General features: G+C 56.3%; 2 protein-coding genes across 3 annotated transcripts; both read right to left on the minus strand.

Moving 5' to 3' along the window:
* Positions 1-53: 53 nt before the first annotated feature.
* TRAPPC14 (trafficking protein particle complex subunit 14) lies at positions 54-4465 on the minus strand. Of its 2 annotated transcripts, XM_004442856.3 has the most exons (11): positions 3858-4465; positions 3552-3647; positions 3310-3439; positions 3052-3138; positions 2777-2897; positions 2523-2670; positions 2305-2387; positions 2035-2198; positions 1357-1511; positions 935-1128; positions 54-822 (listed from the first exon to the last, which is right to left on the minus strand). In XM_004442856.3, the coding sequence occupies exons 1-11, from the start codon at positions 4266-4268 to the stop codon at positions 669-671; spliced, it is 1743 nt and encodes a 580-aa protein (XP_004442913.2). In that variant the 5' UTR covers positions 4269-4465; the 3' UTR covers positions 54-668. The 2 variants fall into 2 exon arrangements, with proteins under 2 accessions (XP_004442913.2, XP_087273751.1); XM_087417625.1 differs by lacking the exon at positions 3052-3138.
* A 220-nt stretch (positions 4466-4685) lies between these two features.
* Positions 4686-10404, minus strand: GAL3ST4 (galactose-3-O-sulfotransferase 4). Its single transcript, XM_004442857.3, has 4 exons — positions 10318-10404; positions 8823-9135; positions 8339-8642; positions 4686-6122 (listed from the first exon to the last, which is right to left on the minus strand). Exons 2-4 carry the CDS (start codon positions 8945-8947, stop codon positions 5097-5099), a joined length of 1455 nt encoding a protein of 484 aa, XP_004442914.1. The 5' UTR covers positions 8948-9135; positions 10318-10404; the 3' UTR covers positions 4686-5096.
* Positions 10405-11327: the final 923 nt, after the last annotated feature.

Below are 11327 nucleotides of genomic sequence, written 5' to 3' on the forward strand. Positions count from 1 at the left end.
TCTGAGCCCCTGGGTCTCTGCTGCCACCAACACACAAACAACAGTCCTTCTCCCTCCTGAACAGGCGTTTAATAGTCTTATTTCAGTTGGAAGCAGTCATTGAAGAATAACTTACAGGAATAGACAGACAAAAAAAACCCCAAAACCCCACACAACTTAAAGTGCTTCAGGCTGCAAACGTAAACATGAAGGGCAGGAGGAGGCCACCTAGCTATCTCCCCTGACCCTTGAGCAGGAGGGTCATTGTCATTGTCAGGGTCCCTTTACCGTCACCACCCTCTAATCTTGGCCCTGCAGGTGGGTGGGCAGGAAGGAATGTCAGAGGCGGGAAAGACAACTTAATAGGAATGAGGAAAACACTTTGTAAACTTAGAACCAGGGTACGAGGCGGGGGGCAAGGGAGCTCTTGGAGGCCTTGCCCTGGCCGAGGGGTGGGGCCAGCCCCCCCAAGGAGGTCAGGGAAATACTGTTGGCTTAGTGCTGCAGCCATACCCGCCGACTTCACAGCTTCTTCCCTCGTCCCTCATCAGCAGACACAGACAGGCGGCCCTGCTGGGCCTCCTCACCCATGGTGGGAGGCATCCCAGGGGAGGCACAGCCCGGAGAGAGGACGCCCTCTGGGGGCTTTTGATTTCTGGGAGTGTAAGAGGGAGGAGAGCAGCTGGGTGCTACTTGACAGGCTCCACCACCAGGACCTTGCACTCGCGCTTGGCAATCTTGTCCAGAGAGAGCACAGCCTTGTCCGGAGGCAGGTAGAGGGGGCGGCCAACAGGGGAGGCCACGGGGGGTGTGATGGCCCTGCGCTCCATCACACTGCCCGACCTGGGGGAAGGCAGCGGCTGTGGGCCCTGGTCAGACCCCAGAACCCCTTCTGCTCCCTCTCCACTTCTGGCCTCTACCAAGTCCACTGGCAACCCCTCCCGCGGTTCCATACCTCATGAGGTGGCTACGGGAGGGCTGCTGGTGGGAGAAGGACTGAGAGCGGCCCAGGCTGGCCTGGTGCCTGTCGACCAAGTCCCGGACGGCAGGGCTGCTGGGGCTGCTCTTGCGAGAGAGGGGTCGGGCCTCTGGCGGAGGGTGGGACACACTGGCAGTGAACTGCAGCTTCAGTTTCATGTGCTGGCTCAGCTGGGGTGGGGAGACACGGAGTAGCATTCCAGCTCAGCTTCCAGGCCCCAGACCGCCTTCCAAACCATCTTCCCACTTGACAGGCCCATGTCAGATCTGAATTCCACCCTCCCTCTGCCCAGCGTTTTAGTGCCCCCCATTGTATTTTACAGAAGCTAGTGGCCCTGACTCCTTCCACCCTGACTTTCTTCATCACCCACCACACAGCCCAGCCCCTCCCCAGCCCACCTCGAAGAGCCCCGTCCTTAGAGCCTGGAAGGCCACACTGAAGGTTAGCGCACTGCCCTTCCGGGAAAAGCCGAGGTTGTTGAGGGGTGTGTGGCAGACAACAGAGTCTAGGGCTGCCTGCATGGCCCTGCGCTCCTCCTCACACAGCTGCTTTCCTGGGGGACAGAAACAGCAACCAGTAACACATCTGTACAGTGTTCCTCAGTTCACAAAGGGCTTTCACAAGCAGAGTCGTTTGATCCTCAAAGCCACTCTGTGGGATAAACTGAGTATATGTTATCTTTTGCTAAGTTTTATAAATAACAATAGCTAATACTGTGTGCTGAGATCTAATCACTTCACATACATTAACTCATTAAATCGCCATAAGAACCCCATGAGGTGTTTTCTCCATGTTAGAAATGAGGAATCTGAGGCTCAGAGAGGTTAAGTAACCTACCCAAGGTCACACAGCTAGTTAATGGGAGAGGTAGAAATCAAACATAGCAGGGAGCCCAGCTCCCAAGTGAATGCCCTTAAAATCACTCTGCCCCACTGCCTCTTTAAACTCTCTATTTCTGACACTGTGGAGACCACCTAGGTACAAAGCCAAAGCAGCCTGCCACAAGTCACCTATGTCCATTTCCTCCTCCCCCCTCCCCTCCTTCAGACAAGATCCCAGCCTGGCAGCCAACCTACCAGCCTGTGCGTGCTCTGGGGTCCACACAAGCCTCACAGCAAGGAAATCTTGCAGATTGTTGAGCAGCGTGTAGGTGACAGTGAATCGCTCGTAGGTCTGAACAGGGGATTCACAAGAAGCAGTCATCACAAAGCACGGGCGGTCCAGGCGGATGCTGGGCAGGCTAGAAGCAGTGAGAAGGAGGGAAGCAGGATGTGTGTGTTGCAAAACAAAGGTGAACAGGATGGTGCCCAGTGTGTGTGTGTGTGTGTGGGTCCCCACAGACTCACCGGTAGTGGGTGTAGATGCTCTGGGTGAAGGGCAGCTTCGGGGTGGACCACTGAACCACAGCAATCAGGGGAACTTCTAGGCCCTGTGGCAGGGACAAAGGGAAACATCACATGTATCGGAGGTCCTCTCTCACCTTAGTCAGTGCCCTGGCTCTTCCCTCCCACTGCTTTTTCTTAACCTTTTTCCTTGAACACACCAGCCCCTTATTTACACTCACTTCCTTGGCTCCTGGAGGGGGCTGTTCACCCCCTCTCAGCTGAAACAGGAAGTTGTGTTCCTCCAGGGCACTAAGCGGGCAGGGGAAGCAGCCAGAGGTACCAGGGAGCCGGCAGAAGGAGCCCATGGAGACTTCCCCAGATTGGTGACTAGTTTAGAAGAAAGAGGGACAGGGCTGGGTCTTTCCATGCCAGAGCTCTTGGCCCTGCCCCCATCCCGACCACTTCACGGCCCTGCCCCGCCCCAGGACCTCACCAGACATTGTCCACGAGCAGCACAGAGCCATCAGGCATGACAGGTAGATAACTGGCATTGAAGTTTGGGAGAATGCGGATGTCCCAGATGGAAATTTCCTCCTGGGAGGAGCTGTTCAGCACTGTTGGAGGTAACCAGCTCAGCTCAGTGTCTGCACCCCTCGGAGCCCACCTTTACCCCCAAAACGTACCTATCCCCACCAGCCTGCCCAGAGTAACTGCCACCCGGTCAATGCCCTTGCTGCTACCCAAGACCTGAGCCGCCCGTCTGCTCACCCTTGAGCACAGTCAAGTGTTTTCCAGCCACAGTGAACTGGCGGCATTTCAGAACCGGAGGGGGCAGTAGAGTCAGCAGGGTGCTTACTGCGGGAGAGGGCAGAGGCAAGAAATGATGGGCTGGGAGCAGACCTCACCTCCAACCCACAGTTCTAATCTTTCTTTTCTCCCCAGATTGGGCACTTGCCAGTATCACCTCTCCACCCTGTTCCCCAAATTCCAAACTCTGGCACTTCCCCTCTGCATTCTCCTCCCCACCTTGCGCCTTGAAAGCACTCTGCTCGCCCCGGAAGGTCTCCCCAGGAGATCGGGTCTGCAGCAAGCGCAAGTAGCCTTGATCTCTGACCTCCGGTGCTTCAACCTCCCGCTTCCACACAGTCACTACAATCTGAACACAGGGGACACAGGACCACAGTCAAGAGGAGAGACAGCCAGCCCCAGCCGAGCCTTAGAAAGGGAGTGTGAATTAGGACAGCAGCTCCACCCCTTGCCAGTCTTACCTTGGCTTTAGGTGTCCCTGGGGGCAGTCTATCCAGTGAAACGGTGAGTGGGAAGATGACCTCATCTGTGGACACAATTGGTTCCTCCACAGGCAGCTGGAGTTGCGAAAGGGGTGAAGAGGTCAGGAGAGTCAAAGAGGCAGCCTGCGGCGTTCCCTTTAAGATCCGCGGTACGTGGTTCTGCCCTCCCCTCTCCTCATCCGTCATCTGCCTCCAGCTTCAGGCCCCCAGCGTCCGTCCCCTCCCGTCCTTGGAACCCAGCAAACCGCCCCTCCGCCCTGTGCCCTGACACCCCAAGCTCCTCACCGTGGTCGCTCCCCCTGAGGTAGCAGGGCCCGGGCCGTGGGTGAGGAGGGGGCTACAGCCTCGAAACAACCCCCCACCGCCAGGATCCCCGCCCCCTGGGAGTTCGGAATCCTGGTCTCCGGAGCCACCGCCCGCGGGCGCCCCGCTTCCAGCGCTGACCGAGGCCAGGGCGGCCAGGGCGGTCGCTAGTTCTGCCCAGGCCCCTCGGGAGCCCAAGCCCGGGCCGCCCCCGGCGCCGGACCCCGCGCCGCCCCGGCAGCGCAGCACCAGCAGGAAGCGGACGGTCTCCCCCAGGTAGAGATGGTTGCGCCGGGGCAGCGCCCGGTACCGGCCCGGGTCCCCCGCCAGCTCCGCGCGCGGCGGCAGCGGCACGGCCGGGAAGTACATCGAGTAGTCGCACTGGGACTCCATGGGGCGGCGGGGACGTGGGGGCCGGCGGAGGGCGAGGGGGCCTCTGGGCCGGGGCCAGGCAGTCCGGACACCCGGCGGGTGCTGCGCGCAGCCGGACGGCCCGAGAGTCCAGCCGGGGCCGGGAACCGGGGCAACGAACCCGGAACCGAGACCCCGCGGGGCCGGAACCGGGGTGCGGGACCCAAAGTCTGGCGGGAGACCGGAAGCGGAAGGGAAGGGGCGTGGCCTCCGAGGCCCCGGAATTTGTGGGTGACCGGACCGTGGAGGAGAGGGGCGGGGCCCCGTTGGGGTTAGGCTGCAGCGAGGAGAACTTAGGAGAGACTACGGAGGAGAAATATTAAAAGAACCTCCTCCAACCCCGCTTTTCCCAGGAAGATGCTCCATCCCCTCCCCATTCCGCTCTACATAAAACTACTCGAAGTTTCAAGTTATTTATTCATTCAACAAACCTTTCATAGTGAGACGAACAGAACCCAGTAACAAATATTTCATAGAGAAATTGACGCATTATTCCAATCCACCGTGTCCCAAACTTTCTCTGGTTTACTCCATGGTTCGCTCCTCGGGGTAGGGGGAGGTGGAGGACTGGAAAGGGGAAGGGGCAAAATGGCGGGGGCGGGGGGACGCTGCTAGGAGACAAAGGACTGGGATTTCTTGGACCCGGCTGGAGGACTTGGGGCCCAAATCCGTGCAAAGTTTCATTCATCCTCTGGAAAGCATCTAGACATGCTTTCTGAGGGCAGCAAAATGCATCTGGCTGTCCCACAGTCCTCACACGTGCCCTTCAAGCTTAGCTGCTCTTCAGCCTAGGACTTAGTACTCTGATGCCTATGGGGAGAGTGGCCTTGAAGTTTTGAGGGGCAGAGAGACTGTTGGGGGGAACTGCTTAGCATCTAGCTTGTCCTTGTACTGTAGCTCAGGGGTAGCCAGGCGCTCACACTCCACCTGGTCTTGGAGGCTCAGTCCACTCCGAAGTACATAGCCCAGAACCTTACCTGACCCAAACTGGAAAGGGCGGAACCGACGGTCAGTGATGTATTTGGGGTCTAAAGCCTCACCCCCCACCAGACAATGTTTAGCCAGGGCCTCTCGGCGAGCTCGCAGCTCCGCCACAGCACTCTGCAGCCGGTTCTGGCCGTATTGCTTTATCCGTGCCCACAGACTGTGGTTGAAGTGAACATAGAGAGCCCAGTCCAGGTTGTTCCAGGCTCGAGCCCGAGCGGTCAGCTGCCTGTCCTCAGCAGTCAATCCACCATTGCCGACAGTGCTTCCACCCAGCTTACCTCCAGCCTGGGCATTGTGCATGAAGCCCACCACATCATCCAAACCCCAGCACAGGGCGTCTGCCAGCAGAACCAATGACTCATCAAAGTACTCGGCTACCAAGACCAAGTCAAAGACTGAGTCCAGCCAGGCCAGATTCCACTGGATGAAGGACGAGGACTCCAAATCTAAAGAGGCAGGGCTGGACATCTGGCTGTCAGCAATAGTGGGAGCAGGACGGAAGAGAGCATTGGGATCCTGGGTGTGGGCTCGAGGGTCAGCGCCAGAAGGCAAGACGCGGAGCTGTGGGAGGTTGGGGTCCCTGAGGGGTTGAGGATTCCCTCTCTTGGTTCTCATCTCTGGGGGAAAGGGGAGGCCAAAGTCAAACCATAGCAAGTTGCGTGCATAGTGGTCCCCACGAGCCCCAGGCCGGTAGAAGGCTCGAGGATTGGCCAGGAAGGCAGCCAAGGACGGTGCTTTGCGGAAGGCCGATGAGGTGGATTTATAGTAGGAGAAGGCAGAACGGGCCAGAGCTGCTGGGTCTCGGACAATGGAAAAGAAGAAGCTGTCAGAAGGCATGACCTGAAGTACCTGCAGAGGAGAGAAAACAGACGTAGGGAGAAAAAACTGGGCCAGGAAGAAACTAAGAGCAAGCCCAATGCCCGCTGATCCCCCAACCTCAAACTTCTTTCTGACAGCTCTTCTTTCTGAAAGCTGGGAATCCCCAGCTTTCTTCACTAGCTGCACAGATTTTGGGCAAGGTACTTAACAACTTGGAGACTCAATTTGCTCATCTGCAAAATGGGGATCATCCTACCTTCCTTCCCAGGTGATTATGGAGGTTACATGAGATGAAGGATATGAAGGAACCTGGAACATGGGAAACTCCTAGAGAACATTAATTTCCTTGGGCCTTTCTGTCTGCCGTGGTCAGTAAAACCTTTAGAAACCAAACTTTGTATTCACTTCTCCAACAAAAACCTCTTAAGTGCCTACACTGGGACTCTTGGTCACAGCTTCAAGAAAGGAACTGGCCTTGGGCCTTCTCAGGGGGGTCACTGGCAGCAGAGAGGGAGGAGAAGGGGCAACAATACTGCTGTCTCAGGTATAGGCTTCAGGTGGGCAGGCCAAGCCCAGGATGGCCAAAGGGCACTTCTGGGGCTCCCGGGCATCTTGGAGAACAAAAGACACCCTTGGACTGGGCACTGGGGGGCCATGGCCACCCAGTAAGGTGCTGCCCTCAGGCCTGGGACATGTGATACCACTTCTCAGCAAGGAGGAAGGTGGGAATTGGGCTGAGCCACACCCTAACATGGTCCTCTAGGCAGATCCACATCAGAACCCAGCTCATGGGCTTCCTGAAGAGTTTCTGCCTCTGAACGTGACTTTCCTCATTGAACCTGACTCCCTGACATGATGTCCTCCAATCTGCTCTGCTAATATGGGCATGCTTGCAGGGCAGAGCCTGTGAACTGTATATCTCTTTGAAGGCGTAGGGGAACAGTGCAGTACAGTCTGTGGCATCAGGTGGACCTGGAATAGAATCGCAATTCAGCCATTTACCAATTGTGTAACTTTGGGCAGGTTATTGAACTTCTCAGAGCCTTCATTCCTCCATCTATAATTCTGGGTTAACACTTACCTTGAAGAATGTGGAAGTGCATGGAATATGGTAGGTATTCAATGAATGGTGGTAACAATGAAGATAATCATCCTAAGCTCCGGAGAAACCTACCTCAAAGCTCATTGTCATTGCCTCACTCCCAACAGTGGCCCCTCCCTGCCCATTAGATCACACTCAGCTGAAGTTCTACCACCTACACACACATACCCCCTCTTATACATGTGCACGCACACGTGCACCACCACCACCACGTCTTTGTTGATGTTTTGCTCCCTCTAGGTCTAATATTCTCCTTACTATGAAGTTATGTCACCCTTTCCTTTAAAACCCACCTCTCTCCAGAAAGCCCACCTCTTGAATATTCTCCCCGCAGTTCCAAATACAAACACACACATGCACACATGCCACAGAAGGCGCTTCAGCTTTGGAGCAGATGGGCCTGGGTTCAAATCCTAGCTCTGCCACTTTCTGTTAACAGAGGCCAGTCACTTAGGCTCTCCAAGACCCGATCTCCTCCTCTGTGTACTGGAGACACTTACAATGCCTTCTTGGCAAGGTGATGGTAAGATTAGCACCCAGCACTCAGGAAGTATTCAATAAAAGTTAGTTCCTTCCCTGTATGTTTTCATTTGCACATTGATTTTCTTCCTCCAAGAGCTTTCAGGTTCGGATGTGTGTGTATGGATGACATGTGAGTGCGTGTTCTCGTCTCCCCCTTTAGAACTGAGGCTGGGGGTGTGGGCTCCGGCTTGGCGTATAGCTGATCCTCAAAATCTGGCAGAAATGGTGAGGGCAGTGAGAAGAAGACAGGTCAGAAGGCAGTGGCTGAGCAGGGGCCCTGGTAGTGTAAGTGGAAGAGGCCAAGAAAGGCAGGGGGCAACCTGGAGGGAGAGTTGGGGGGGGTCAGAGTTGGCAGGGCCCTGAAACCCGTGGAATAAATTGGTCAAGGAGAGAGAGTACAGTAAGCTTCAGATGGGAGAAGGCAGGACTTCGGCTCCCAGAAACTACTGGGGAAGGGACAGCTGAGAGAGGGAATCTCACCTTTGTGGTCCCTATGCCCAACTTTTAGGTGAGGTGGTGTCTGGGGAGCCCCCAGGCTTGGGGCCTCCTCCCCTGGTGGTCTGGGCCACAGGCCTGAACCCATCTCTCTCCAGCCCCACCCACCCCCCTCTACACCCCTCACCTCTTTCAGGTTGAACCTCATGTGATGACAGAGGATGTGGAAGGGGGGCTGGGTGCCTCCACCCTGAGGGCGGTAGCCTTTGACCCGAGAGGCCTGGAAAAGCCTTGGGTAGCCGAACTGGTAGCGGGCGGGGAGGGCGAAGCGCAGCCCGTGTCGGTCCCCGTAGCGATGAAGCAGGCTCAGCACAGAGCTGCTCCCGGATTTATGCGTCTTCAGGAAAACAAGTCGCTGCCGAGGTGGGCAGGATGGAACAGCTGGTCCCGGAGATGGGGCCCAGGGCTGTCGGAGCTGCAGCCCAGGTAGCCTGGGGAGAGATGGCAGAGGAAGTGTCCTGTCCCTTACCAGCAGGTGGATGGGCATCTTGTGGAGCAAGGACCGAGGGCAAGGAGCCTCTTCTGAGTCCCCAAGAGTCACAGCCCCAGGTGGGATGGGGAGGAGAAAATGGGGGGCATCTATGGGACGTTGGGACAAGATGGGAACTCACCTCCTCTGGAAGGGGCCCCCCCAGAGTTGGAGGGCAAATCCGATGGTCATGAAGACTCCCAGAGCCACCCCCAGGCTCCAAGGCCCCCAGAGGCGCATGGTCCTGGTAGAAGACAGAGGGCCCATGTGGCACAGGGAAGGGTAACACTAGAGAGGGACAGGGCAAAGGCCAGGCACAGAGGCAGAGACAGCTTGAGACAGCCGTGCAGCCACGGAAGGCGCCGGTTCGAGATCGGGGGGTCATTCCCCAGGACTGCTCACAGCCCTGGTTGAGTCTGCCCCCTGAGTTAGCAGTTTTTTGCCTCTGTCAGCGTCTAGAAGGGAAATGAGGGGAAGGAGGGGAGTCTAAGAAGAGGGTAAAGCCTTCTCTCCTGCGGCCGCAACTGAGACCTAATTCAGGGAGGAAAACAGGGGCGAGATCTCTCCACCCAGATCTTCCAGGTGGCCCCACAACTACTCCTCTGCTGTCAGTCTCCAGTACCCCCAACCCCCACCTACAGTTTCTCCCTGAGCCTCAGGGATTTTGAAGGAAAGGGAAGGAAGAAAGAGACCCGGTGAGAAAGATCAGATCAATCTGCTTATACAACAGTGAGGTGGACATCGCCAAGCCCCCCGCTTCCTCCTGAGCTCCTCTGTCTGTGACAGATTGGGATGAAGAGCCCCATCCGGAGGCTGAGAGGGGAAGCCATAAGGAGGGAATGAGGGTCAGACAGGGCACCAGCTAATGAACACAGGGAAGTTAGACTACAGGAGTGACTTCGTAACGAGTAAGAGTAAGCTATCCCTTCGTTGTAAACTCAGGCCTCTCTTTCCCCTCTCAGCACAGGGCAGACCCCAGGGTGTGAGGGGCTGGGGGAGATGCGGGTTACTTATGAAACCCAGATCCCTCGACACACACCTACACACTCCCGTTCCCACTTTCCAACCCCATTAGTGCACCCAGAGGAGATTGAGAGGGTGGGGCTGGAGAGAGAGAGAAAAACTCTGTGACACGAAGATACCGAGAGAAAGACGCAAACACTGAGCTTCGGAGTTCTTTCCCACAGGCCCCAGCTTCCTAATGGACTGAGTCTGGACCCGCCCCTTCAGATTACAACCCACAACCTCAGGCCACGGCCCCTCCAACAAGCCCCGACAGCCCCGTCTAGGATGAGCCAGGGGTGACCCTAGGCAAAAGAGAACCCACACTTGCTACCTAAAGACCCGCCCCCTCTGGCATCTTCCCCAATTCCCTCCCCCAACACAGCCCTCGGTATCCAGCCCTGCACTGGACTTCTTCCTGTGTCCAGATTTCTTCTATTCCTTCCATCCATCTCTGTCTCCTCCCTATACCCCCATTCCAGCGCTCTGTCCTCTTCAGATTTGGTGACTGCTCAGTCTATCACCAGCCCTTTGTTGGCCCCCTCCGGAGTTCTCTCTTGAACCCCCCAAGTCTCCTCCCATTAATTCTAGACTCCCTCCACTGGCTGCAGCCTCGGCTTCACTTGCCCACTCACCAGGCCACCTGAGGAGCCGCAAGGAAATCGGGTCTGGCCCTCTCGCCCTCCCCAGCCACCGCCCAGCGCCTCGCTCTGCTCAACTTTCCCCATAAACTTTCTCAGCGCCCAGGCTCCTCCCCTCTCCCTCCCTTTGTCCCGCCAGTCCCAGCAGCTGCTCCGGCTTTGATCTCGTCTCTGGGTCTCTCCCTCCCTTTCCCTCTGTCAGGGCACGCAGCCCGCCCTTAGAAGACACCACTCCTACCCTCCTTTCACACTTGGGAATCAATTATACCTGTTTCTGCTTTCTGCAGAACAAAAGACTCATTCAGGCAACACAAGGAAAGAAAGGAAGGAGAAAGTGACAGATAAGAGTTGAAAGGAGACATTGTCAAGGTCGTTACAAGGTAGCCAAAGGCTGACACACAGAAACAGGGGCTCCCACTCTGAAGGCAGGGGGCAGTGGTGTGGTAATATTAATGATGCCTCATGTTCAAAAGGAATTTTGCTGGTGACAAGGTGCTTCCTCATACAGTTCCTATTCGGTCCCCACAATTCTCCCCATTCTTGCAGATGAAGGGGCTCAGATCCAGAGGGTAGACAACTTGCCCAAACTCAGTCCAGAGAACAAGTTCCAAGAGAGGCACGAGGCAGGCAGAGACCAAGCCCGTCACAGAGGCTGGGGCCTCCGCCAGAAGCCAGGGCTCAGGAAGGGATGCTGAGGGGACAGAAGGTCACACATGGGATCCAATAAATTATCCGTTTATTTGTAGAATAAACACTGAAACATGAAATGGGGAGGCTTGTGAAGGATGTGGATGGCAGAGGTCATGAGACGAGCCCCCCCCTTTTTTTTCTTGGTATTTTAGTTTAAGAAATTGATACTGAAAAAACTCAATAGAACTCAGGCCTATAGATCTTGACATCCTATTCACATAGTCCCCTGCCCTGCACCCCGTCAGCACCCAGCTTTGTCTTTTCTGAGACCAGGTGCCCCCACCCCTCCCCACCTCCAACTTCCTTCAACCCCC

This window comes from Ceratotherium simum, chromosome 26 (genome assembly GCF_057802395.1).
Source record: "Ceratotherium simum simum isolate JZ-2026a chromosome 26, ASM5780239v1, whole genome shotgun sequence".
Taxonomy (NCBI): domain Eukaryota; kingdom Metazoa; phylum Chordata; class Mammalia; order Perissodactyla; family Rhinocerotidae; genus Ceratotherium; species Ceratotherium simum.

Bases quoted from the DNA above. Each gene is read 5' to 3' on its own strand.
- GAL3ST4 (XM_004442857.3), bottom strand. From the start codon at position 8,947: ATGGGCCCTCTGTCTTCTACCAGGACCATGCGCCTCTGGGGGCCTTGG. The intron at 8,643-8,822 runs GTGAGTTCCCAT...ATCTCTCCCCAG, and splicing joins GGGGGCCCCTTCCAGAGGAG to GCTACCTGGGCTGCAGCTCC. The intron at 6,123-8,338 runs GTGAGGGGTGTA...TCTCCTCTGCAG, and splicing joins TGAGGTTCAACCTGAAAGAG to GTACTTCAGGTCATGCCTTC.
- TRAPPC14 (XM_004442856.3), bottom strand. From the start codon at position 4,268: ATGGAGTCCCAGTGCGACTACTCGATGTACTTCCCGGCCGTGCCGCTG. The intron at 3,139-3,309 runs GTGGGGAGGAGA...CCTCTCCCGCAG, and splicing joins GAGTGCTTTCAAGGCGCAAG to TAAGCACCCTGCTGACTCTA. The intron at 2,898-3,051 runs GTGAGCAGACGG...TACCTCCAACAG, and splicing joins ACACTTGACTGTGCTCAAGG to TGCTGAACAGCTCCTCCCAG.